This window comes from Caloenas nicobarica, chromosome Z (genome assembly GCF_036013445.1).
Source record: "Caloenas nicobarica isolate bCalNic1 chromosome Z, bCalNic1.hap1, whole genome shotgun sequence".
NCBI lineage: Eukaryota > Metazoa > Chordata > Aves > Columbiformes > Columbidae > Caloenas > Caloenas nicobarica.
In genome coordinates this window covers 67,937,978-67,949,531 of record NC_088284.1, presented here as the reverse complement: position 1 = coordinate 67,949,531, position 11,554 = coordinate 67,937,978, and the positions used below count along the sequence as shown (strand labels likewise).

General features: G+C 42.3%; 1 protein-coding gene across 1 annotated transcript; it reads right to left on the bottom strand.

The window, feature by feature from the left end:
- Positions 1-3,870: 3,870 nt before the first annotated feature.
- On the bottom strand, positions 3,871-11,160 carry MARVELD2 (MARVEL domain containing 2). Its single transcript, XM_065657576.1, has 6 exons — positions 9,832-11,160; positions 8,086-8,118; positions 6,820-6,956; positions 5,774-5,945; positions 5,312-5,362; positions 3,871-4,564 (listed from the first exon to the last, which is right to left on the bottom strand). The coding sequence occupies exons 1-6, from the start codon at positions 10,951-10,953 to the stop codon at positions 4,442-4,444; spliced, it is 1,638 nt and encodes a 545-aa protein (XP_065513648.1). The 5' UTR covers positions 10,954-11,160; the 3' UTR covers positions 3,871-4,441.
- Positions 11,161-11,554: the final 394 nt, after the last annotated feature.

The following is an 11,554-nucleotide window of genomic DNA, read 5'->3' as shown; positions in this document are numbered from 1 at the left end:
TTGCAAATGTTTGCTTTCCCACAATGCAAGAAAAAAAAAAATGCAGTTATGCAAAAGTGTACTCTTTCATGTGCAGAAAGAGTTTGAGATCCTTTCAGATTAACATCAAAATACAAAAAGAGGTAACAAATTAGTTTCGGGTATTTTGATATTATGTGATTATGTTTTGCTTCTACCTAAAATAATTCCTAGCAGCACTGTTCCATCTCATGTCACCAAGAGCTTCCATTTCTTAAGCATCACAGTGAGGATAGCTCAATAAAGCTGGAGACAGTTTTAGCTGATTTCTCTGCAGAGCAATCATAACTTTCCGGGATACAGTGGCAGTGTGCCAAGGCTGTGTCTGACCACTTCAATTACAGGAAAGTTACCGAGCATCCGTTTCTAAGGGGTGTCACTCTGCATCCAAGTAAGACAATAAATGTGGAAGAAAACATTTAAACGTTAGTAACATTTCCTTAAATAGGAGTGGGGAAAAACCACTTCTGTATCCTTCAGCCAGTTGCATTTATCAGGAGCAATTTATAAATATAGAGGATATAGAGGAGAAATTAATTAGCTTTCAATTAAACCATACCTGGGAAAAACGCAAGATATTTTGAAGGAAAACAATGAAAACTACTGAGGATGGAAAAAGGGGAATTCTTTAGTTTAAGTAGTCAAGATTTGCTTCTAGGAACAGAAATAAAGTTGCAGTTTGATCTACTCCCATTAGATCACATGCCGTCCTTTCTTAAGAAGGAAATAGTCCAATTTATAAAACATCAAAACAGAAAAATGTCTGCAAGCTGATAGTTTTAATAGAAGAAGAGAGAAATGAGACTTTTTTCAGAATAGGGATATTTTTTATTGTCAAGGCCACAAATTTTAATGCTGGACAGAAATGCAGGATATATAGTCATTTTGTAGATTGTGATTGTCCAAATGCTTCAAACCCCACCACTATTTTGAGATTCATAAACTAAATACTGGATAGCTGCTTCTACAATTTCAAATCAATTAGGTTTTTCATTGCTACAAGTACTTTTAGTTGATACACTGTCATGAAAGCTACTCCACCCTACTATGCAATACAAACTTTTGGTTACATGTGAGGCGCTGCTTTATCTGCCCTGCAAAAATATACAGATTAGTAAAGAGTATGCAGATGTTGCCATAGTTATCTTGATCAAGAATATCCAGCTGTTTGTCAAGACCAAACCATCCCCCCTTTTATTGATCTATTCAAGATCAGTTTGAAAACTATTATATTTCTGGAAACTGTAAGTCTCTTGGACTTCCCTTTGTAGAATGTGGAGCCAGGCAGGCATTTTCTAGGAGGACTGAAGGATAAAAGTTCCTGTTATACACACTCAGTGTCAGAGGACAGGCTGTAATTGAAAGTGGATGCTGTATGCCCTCTGATGTAGGGCAATATTACTTGGTAAGATTCAAATAAATGTTAACTACCTTCTGCTAAAACCCTGTCATGAGTAAGACTGCACAGCAGCCTGTTTACACATACATGCAACCATGCAGACTCACAGAGCTGAGACTAGAGAGACCAAGGTGACAATCACCTAAAAACTTTAGTTTTGTCTGAAGTATACCTTTTAGTTTTCAAGGATACCAACAGACCACTTCCCCCAATAGTTCTGATTGTAACTAATTCTCACTGAGTTTCTTCCTAATTTCTGTCCTGCATTTGACTGGCTTCAACTCCCAGCCGTTAATTGTTATTTCGTTAATCTCAGTTTCTCCAAGAGATAAAAATGTTTCTTAGACTAGTGCTTTTTCTTTGGCATGTTCTGAGACCTTTTCAGTCCTCCATTGACAGGTTAGAGTGAAACAAACTCACCAACTGTATGCACCAAAAGCAGTGCTGAGGTCCGTAACAGATCCAGGACTGAGCAAGTAATTTACCGTAATGGTCACGATGTGTTATCCTGCTGGACTTAAGCTGCGAAGGTAAATGCCTTCTTCTGGAGCTCCATGCTCAGTATGCCCCACTGCCATGCGCTGCATCAATCCTATTTGAAACCCAAAAGGCTGGCAAAAGGAAGTATTCCTACGCATCTTCTCTCCCCCACTTTTAGAAAATCCACTGAGCCACAGCTGTGGCACCTTGCTGGGAAATGTGGAGCGATCCACACACAGCTGTCTCTGCTTGGTTTATTTCCTCCTTCCAGGCACAGGCATGGTGTCTGCTTTTCCCAACCCACTTGTGGGAACTTCACGGGAAAGGAAAAACGTGATGGTTCTGCAGAGGCTATACAGGTGCAGTCCGAGGGCCCAGGAGCCAGCTTCTCAGAGACTGAAACTCAGACCACTGTCAAAAAAAGCCTGGAGCTGGACACTGTCCTGCAGGAGGAAGACCTACTAAGGGTGCAGACTGTGAATCTTCTAAAGAAAATATCAGAGTCAGCTTCTTTTTAGCACTTTATAAACATCAGCTGATCCTTCAGCTTGCATTAATCTTCTTCTCCTGGTACTGATGCAAGGCCCAGAACTGTCACTGAGCAAAAATGAGAAACCCGTGTGTACAGTGAGAGGCTTAGCTTGCAGGGATTTGGACAAGGACCTCTCTTACAAAGAAAAGTTTAACAAGTATACAGCACAGCAGGTATAAAACACTTGTCCGAGGTCCTTTATAAGGTAGAGAGGTTTCCTCTTCCTTGAAAACAATAGAAACCTGAACCAGAAAGGGAGAGGCACCTGAAAAGAGAGGGAGAACAAGGGATAGCACTGACTGTCATCTCATTTCAGGCTGACGAAAATATTGAGACACTTTCCAGATAGATGAGACTGAAGGCTTTCAAACGAAGAGCTGCCAAGTTTTCAAGTTCTCTCAGTGTTCCCATGGTGTCTTGAGTTATTTACTTCATCCACTAAAACTCTTGGAATTAAGTGGCTGATAAAATTGGAATGTCAACTCTATAAATACAAAAGTGGGTTTGTAGCCATCAGGATTGCAGTGTGAATGGTAAGGGCTCAAAATCAGAAGGCACAGAACTGCCAGAGCGATGTATATTAGTACATTTCCAGTACTGAAGAACAGAGGTGGTACTACCAACACTGTTCTAAACTGGAAACAGCTTTCCTGATGTCTTGTCTTTAAGGTAAATGTTGAAAACTTTCCTTTAAAGAAAAAATGATTGCTAAGAAAAATTTGAAATAACCTTAATCAGAGCACCTTTTTTAACAAAATGCCTTTATAAGAAATAGAACCAAATGGCTACACTGGTGTTTTTTGGTTTCATTTTGTTTTGGGTGTTTTTTGAAATGACAATATATTTTGGAACAGACAAATTGCAGTTGCAGAAAACCGTACAAAGAAACTATCAGTGTTTCTAAAAATTTTAGTAAGTAGAAAAAGTAAGGATGTGAAAAAGGATACAAAGAGAAAATTTACTGCCTTATGAAAACATTTGCATATACAAACATATCCCCCAATACAGAATATAAAAATGTATATTGAATTTATGCAGATATGCTCTGGAAAGCCTGTCTATTAAAACATTTTACCTGGCATTATAAAAGATACTAATAATTTATACTTTGAATGAGAATTAATTTTACCATACTTATTCTCTGAATGCCAAGTTCACGAACAGCTGCTGCCTAGACAAACTGTCCTGTTACTTGCTGATGAAGAATAAAGTATTTTACCTTTAAACCCATGGATTCTTACTAAGTTGACCCAGAAAACGTATGTAGAGCATACTGTCCTCGAGCAACACCAATGGAACAATAAGCATGAGTCTCATCCTGTACCTCTGTTCCATTAGGGCCATGTAAAAAATTCTTGTATCACCTCTAACGAGGGGAAGAAAAAACAAAACCAAAACCAAAACCCAAACCCCAACACCACCCACCCTCTCCACCCCCTGCCCAGTTATTTTGCATCTCTTGTTGGGTGAAATTGCAGATAATTTCTGACATACAGCAGAGCATTTGGAAGTACAATACAAAAAGTCTTATTAAACTAGTTTTTGACTTGCCAAAACTATTCAATATAATTAAACCCTGCACCAAATCCCAGCCAGAAAGAACGGGTCAGCTCTTTCTGATACTATTCTCACCTATAAAATCTGAAATTGTTAATGACATTTCTGTGCAAACTTTTGATGTGGTATTTGGAACTGCTTTCTCTGATGTACTTTGCAATTTTGCAAATACAGTACTTTGAAATAAAGTATCTGTATTTAAGAGGCCAGGTTGTGTACTGTCTAATAAAAGCAGAATATTAGCACAGGTTTTCTAAACTTATCCGATAACTTCATTACATTGGTTTAAAATTGGATCTGCATACAAAACCTACCAGTAATGTACAACATCTAGGTAAGTGACAAAGTGTTTAAGCAATCCCCATAGGTGTACTGTTCTGAGAGTAAATAAATAGTTTAAAATATGCATATCGATTTACAAAATAGAAAATAGTATCCCCAAAGTGAAGGCACAGCTAAGTTTCTATTTCTACATTCCAATTCATAACTTTATCATAGTCCTGAATTCGTTGTTTTATGTGAGAAAGCTTATTCTTTAGGTATTCACAACGCTCCTTTTTCTCCAGAAATGCAGGATCCTGCCAAAAATACAAACATCTTTACATTAGTATATTACACTTTCAGACTCTTCCAAGAATAGTCTATCATCAATTATGTTCTTGATTAAGGACAGCATGTAAATATTCTCCAAAATCACACTATTTTTCCCTGGCCACAATTTCTCATTTCCTGCTTCCTCGTCCTTCATGAAAGGCTGGAAGAAGATTTTCTGCTTTTATATGCTGTAGTTACTTAGTAAACAGAGCAGTTTTTAAACATGAATCTGCAAACATAAATGACGTCATACTAAGTAATTTAGATTTTATAAATGTGTTGTGGTATGTCCAGTAAGTCCCTCTCCTCAAAAAAACAATGAAGTTTAACTAACATGGACATAAAATTTCAATTCCATGAAAAAAATAGGGGTTGTAATTTGTTGTTTTTAATGGAACACACGTTCCATTTACTGCCCTCGTTTAAAAATGAGTGAAACCTCTTGGATTACACTGAAAATTACTTTTGAGAGTCTTGCAAAGTTCTGTGCCACAAAGAAAATACAAAACTTATTTTCAAGACTATGTTTTCTGTTGTTAACTTATCTGTTGGCCATGTCAATCAGTGAATACAAATGAACTACATCCCAAAAAATAACCAGTCTTCTCCATGCAGAATGCTAAGAGATGAGACTGTCTCAGAAGATGAACCTTGCATCAGACATGTTGACTATTCACACTCTCCTAGCTATTCATTAGATTCACTAGCAGTGTAAAGCTGAAAACACTCACATTTTTCTTCTTCCTGTATTCTTGCAGAACTTTTGATATCCTTTCCTGTTCCTAATGAGAGAGACCACACATTTTTAACCACCTTGAACGTGCTTCTTGATCTTCATGTAAATTCTACAAGATACTCATCAGAAGTAAAACTCTCATTTTATCAATCCATTCTGGTTGTAAAATTTTAGTTGTGAATCTTGTACTTGAGAAATAGTAAAAGTACAATAACTGTAACTTGCCCAAACTTGAAAGCTACTAGCATGAAAAAGCCCCAAACCAACCAGAAAAAGATGTCTACAACTTAATTGCAACTTAGTATCCATGATCAAACAAGAAACAAGGTATTTGGGGAAACTTTCTCTCCCACCAAGTCACTGCCAGCATTACAGGACGTTATGCCCTAGATAAAGACAGTCAGAAACCGCCTAATATCACAGCTGTTTTCCATGACCCCATTTCACAGGTACTTACATATATGCTTTCAGGATGGTGGGGAAGCTGTCTCATCAATGCATCCAGCTCATCAAACTTTTTCAATACAGCATGAACTTCCACCGACAGTTCTTTATACTCAGCAAACTGATCATTGAATACTGCTTTGTATCGGTCTCGCATTTCATTTGTTTGAATTGCTGGGTATTTCCTTAAAAAAAAAAAGTTTCCAAGGACTAGTTTTAGAGATAGGACTTCAAAAAACACATGAACCATTCACCTTGATAGTGTATTTCTGTGTTGTTTGCTAATCCCATAACCTGCTGGAATTTGCATGTAGGTAAAGCGTTGGTTTAAATCACAGAATCACACAATGACAGAAAGGTTGAGGTTGGAGGGGACATCCAGAGGTCATCTGGTCCAGCAACCCTGCTCAAGCAGGGCCACCTAGAGCTGGTTGCCCAGGACCATGTCCAGGCAGCTTTTGAATATCCGCAAGGATGGAGACTCCATAATCTCGCTGGGCAACCTGTGCTAACCCTCAGAGTAAAAAAGATTTTAATAATATTCCAGTGGAAGCTCCTGTGTTTTCAGTTTGTGTCCTAGTCTGTGGTAAACAGTATAAAAATGAATTTATAATATTATACTTTTCACTATAGAAAGGCCTACCCTTTAAAAGGGAGTATGTTATAGATTTAGCACTTAGAAAGTACACGAGTAGTCAAATTTCAGGGTCTAAAAAGGCAAGTGATTTCCCATATATTTTACTATTTTCTTAATTGTGTGGTGGTCTCCTGTTCCTTTGGCAGTTTTTGTATTTGCTAGATTATGACATTCTACTTTAGCATTTGAGGTTTGGGTAGGTTTCTTAAAAATTTAAGATTTCTTTATTTGTATTACTAGTGCTATGCCATTGATACCAGCCCCCATCCTCTCTATTTTTAACATTAAATTAATAAAGAATTATGAGTTCCCATAACACATGCATGGCAGAGAAACCATGAGCGTATATATGGAAATGATGGGTCAAAACCATCATTCAAGTATTCTCCATTAAGTTTGTTCATCGAAGTCAAGTCACTTACGCTAAGTAGTCTGGCATCACTATGGGTTTAGGAATGTGGCCTGCAGGTATATGACCATTAAGGAGCTCTGGTTTTCTTTCCACTGATTTAAGCTGCCTGTAACTGACCTCTTCTCTTGGTCTGTCAACACTTTCATACTGTTTTAAAAGAAAAGAAAATAGTTCTTAATGAAGTCAGTTTGACTTAAGATACAATATACATAAACCACAAAATACCCAGCTCATTTGGATACAAATATACAAGTACTGAGCAGCAGTAGAAGCAAATCATAGGTATTTCTTAGAACCCTTATTGTAATTAGAAAATTAGTAAAGAGTTACAGTAATGTTTCTCATACAGTACCCAGTTTCAGTTTGTCCTAGCAGTGGTACCAGTGACAGGTAAATACCTCTTGGGGCTTGGAATGCCTGTATGTCTTAAAAAAATAGTTCAAAGAAGTTTCCTTGGATATTCATCTAATTTGTGAATGAACATGAATCACTCAGTTCTCTGGAGTTCCCTTTCCCCCTTGCTTCCTATTGCACAATTTATCCCTTGATCCAGAAATAAAAGCACGTGGAGTCTTGTAGGAAAACATAAAAAAGGATCCTGATCCAGTACTGAAGCAACAGAGAAATTCAAGGTATCAAACAGGTGACATTTAAGGCTGAAATAAATACACCATAAATTATTTGAGAATCATTAACATCTGCTGTTAAGATCCTATACAATCTTTGCAGTGTATGCAACCACATCTTTGTGTGTGGCAGAAGCACTAAAACTGCTGATATGTCAAAAGTGTTAAGGAGGTCTTTGGAGGAGCCTCAGAGACACAGGAACAACCCAACTCATGGAGCACCTACCACTGTGCTCTCATGTGCTCTCCTCCAAAGTCAGTAGAAAGCCAGAAGGAAATAGAGTCTCTGAAACCTACAATGCAACAGATGACTTGTGGTTCCAACCATGTCTGCCCAGCTCTGTGACAAATGCTACAGAACTTGTCATTTCATGAAAGAGAGTATGAGCACAGACAGAGGCAGTCATCAGATTTGCTATTTACAGGAAATGTTATAACCTAGCCTAACTAGTAGTAACTTTACAAGCTTCTTCCAAATCTTCTAAGTATCTTCCTAATCTTCTGTTGTCTGGACTACGTTAAAGAATTAAACCTAATCTCTTCCAAGCCAAATAAGTAAATAAATTGATGGGTTGATCAAAACAGTCACAAGAAAAATAGCAACCATTTGGAAATATCAGTAAACAGAAGAATAAATTCCTATTTCCTACCTTCTTTTCTGGAAAGGAGGACTGCGTTTTCATCTATCAAAAATGGAAAGAGCCGTAAGTTTTATTTTCAGCACAAATAATATGCACAGACTCTTAAAACCTAAACTTTTTCAAAATCATGCTGTTCAATGAATGACATTTATATTTAGGCATGAAGAAATTTAGCATAAGGAATATTTTCCGATCAATGAATTTGAAGACTGTTTAAGAACTGTGGAAAGAAAACAACCACCCAAAACCCAGAACAACAACAGGATCTGCCAGAGCATAGCTGTAAGGAACAGCTTTCAGGAAATACTCCATCTGCTTCCCAGTCTCCTTTATTATTTCACATTCCAGGCTGTATTATCTCACGGACATGGTGCAGCCCAGTTCACTCCCTAGAGAACACAACAGCACACTGATCAGTTGCTCAACCAGAAGCTGTTTTGCACAGCACTCTTCAGAGCCTAACCTGTCCTATAAAAGTATTCCTTTTAGGAATATTCAAGTAACTGCAATAAAAGAATACGGATAGTAACAGGGAAGAGTGATTGAACACCTTTTGGACAATTCCAGCAATCACCTCATTCTTGCAGGACATGTTAAAAGTTGGTTAAATACTTGTATCAAAGAGCTGCAATGTGTGGCGTCTCGGTTTTATGCAAGATGGTGGAATGGAAACCACTGTTACATGAAAATTCTGCAAATCAGACTGCAGTCACAGAGCCGAGGAAATGCATGTTTAAATGTGCTCTCTCCTACTAAAATCACTTAAATGTTGACCCCTCCGTAAGTCGGGCTTATGTAGGCTTCACATACGTTATTTTTTGTGCTATATTAAGTGTTATTAATTTTTTAAAGGTTTTTTTGGTGGTGTTTTCACATGAAGGAGGTTTAACACAAATGACTTTGAATTCTTTAGTTGAGAGTGATAAGTTTCTACTAGTTAGTTACTAGTCATTAACCAGGTGAGTATCAAATGCTTCTAGTAAGGGCAAGGCTAGCAGCAATGCAAAATACTTGATGTGAAAAAGATGAAGTTGACTGAAATCCAAGACACCACGATGTAGCAAACTCTGTTGTTACTATTATTTTCTGATAACTATTGTAAATAAAGCCAGAAAGACATAAAGAAGTAGCTTGCAGTTTTGCTTGCATAGTAACAATAAGTATTTCATGTTCTTATGGTCAATGACACTAGCAGTTGATGTGCTGAAAGTGCAGTCTTCAAATAAATGCTAGGTGGCTTTAAACCTAATCCCACTGAACAGGTACCTTGTTCATTTCTTCCTTTGTTTGGAAAATACACACCAGGAAGTAGTTCATCAGCTGATGCAGGAAGAGAGCTAAGAATTACAAAGAGAACACAACCTGCTTCTCACCGAAGTGAATTAAAAGAAAAAAAAGTCCAAGAATTTGGATCAGACATCTTAAAAACGCCTTTCATTTGGCAATCTCAAATACTGTTAGGACTGGTGAAAGTTGTCCCTTACAGGCTAGGGACCTGTGGCTGCCCTGGGAAGTGGTGCAGTCGCCATCCCTGGAGGGGTTTAAAAGATGTATAAATGAGGCTCTTAGGGACATGGCTTAGTGCCAGAGTTTGGTTATGGTCGGACTCGATGACCTTAAGTGTGTCTTTCAACCAAAACAATGCTATGGTTTTATAAGACACTGGATATAACTCTGTCTATGGCACGGAAAGATCTTACAGCTGCTCCCTACCGCACCATACCCAGCAGATACCAAATGTAACTAACGACTTACCTCCTGTTCCATCAACTGCCTGTGCTTCCTGGCTTCTTCATGCCTCCACAGCTTCAGAGACACCATAGCACTAATTAGATAGATGATCATGGTGACAAACAAGAAGATGATGGCTGCGGTCTGACCTCCCTCCACACGGCAAAAAGATGCATTTATCGGCGTCTTAAACAACTGGTAATAGCAGAGCCCGCCTCGGTTGGTATCGTTTACATACACTACGGCAGCCGACATGTACAGGATGAACAAGGCCACATTAATTCCGAACTCAGTCAGAGGCCACCAGTTGGAATCGAGGAGGATCGTCCGGTAGTACATCGACATGCCCAGCACCAGCAGCACTATCGTGACGATCCACGCCATTCCCGCCACCACCAGGACAAAAGGCGTTTTGGGTCCGCTGTAGGAATAGCCTCCATAGGCGCTGCCGGACCCATAGCCGTAGGGCTGCGAGTACCCGAACATGTTGTACCACTCGTTATCCTTGTGCACGTAGGCCGTGACGCAGGCGAAGACGGCGGCGCCCAGCAGCAGCTCCGCCACGCCGAGGATCCTGAGCAGGCCGGCCCAGGACTTCATGTAGGCGTACCGCTGGTTGTAGGCCTGCACCCGCTCGCTGTACGTCTGCCCGGTGGCAGCGCGGCGCTCCAGCGAGCTGAAGGGGTCCCCGGGCAGCATGGCTTCGGCCTCCTTCCGCGAGTTGTAGCTCCCGCCCGATCCTCCGTACGGATCCTTGTAGGAGCCGGGCACCGACCTGGGCTTCGGCTGCAGGGGGGCCGGGGAGGTTGGCGGCGAGCATTCGACCCCGTCGGAGATGTACCTGATGTCGGAGGCCGTGCTGTCCCAGCTGGAGCCGTGGTTGCGCCTCCCTTTGAAGAAGTTCTTCCAGGAGTCCGGGATGAACCGCCGCACCGGCTTGAGCTCGGCCGGCCCGCTCGGGCCGGGGCTGCCCTGCCCGGGGCCGGCGTCGGGGCCGAAGGGCGGCTGCAGCGGGAGCGGGGGCGGCGGCAAGGGGGCGGCGGCCCCCGGCCCCGCGTCCGGCGGGAGCGGCGAGCCGGGGCCGGCCCCGCGGGGCGCCAGGGGCCGGCCGGGCTGCCCGCCCTCCGAGCCGGCGCTCCTCGACATGGCCGGCGCTCGGCCCGGCCTCAGGCGCTCCCCGGCCGCGCTCGGCCGGCTCTCATCCACCCGACGGCAGGAAGCTGCCGCAGAGCCCAAAGGGCGGCCGGCGCCCGGCGGAGGAAAAGGGGCGATCCCGCCGGAGAGTGCGTGAGGGGCCCGTCCCGGGAACAGGCTCCGCGGCTGCCCCGCTCCCCCCGCACCTGCACCTGCGCCGCCCCGCCCCGGCGGCCTCACCTGCGGCGGCCGAGCGGCCTTCGCCCGCGGAGGCGGGAGCTTCCGGCCGCGGAACCCCGGCGGGCGCGGCCGGGGCCGGACGGCGCGGCGGGAGCGGCCGCTCTCCCGCCCGGGGCAGCGCGGCTGCGGGGCGGCGCCGGGCGGGGCGCCGGGGCCCCGCGGTATCGGTAGGTGACTCATGAGAGGGACGGGCCCGGGAGCATCCCGGGCACAGCGAAACTCTGAAGTGTTGAGCAGCCCGTTGGGAGAAAGGAAGGACGCTTCTCTTGTGCCGGTTACCGAACGGGGTTGTTTTTTCCCACAGCTGCGGTTTAAGGAGGAAACCAGCACGCTGCACCGCTAACTTCTACAGAATGCAAAGGACGCGAGTGCC

Excerpts from the sequence above, each read along its gene's own strand:
- MARVELD2 (XM_065657576.1), bottom strand. The coding sequence starts at position 10,953 with ATGTCGAGGAGCGCCGGCTCGGAGGGCGGGCAGCCCGGCCGGCCCCTG. Across the intron at positions 6,957-8,085 it reads CCTCCTTTCCAGAAAAGAAG|TATGAAAGTGTTGACAGACC; the intron begins GTAGGAAATAGG and ends CTTTTAAAACAG. Across the intron at positions 4,565-5,311 it reads AATACAGGAAGAAGAAAAAT|GATCCTGCATTTCTGGAGAA; the intron begins GTGAGTGTTTTC and ends TATTTTTGGCAG.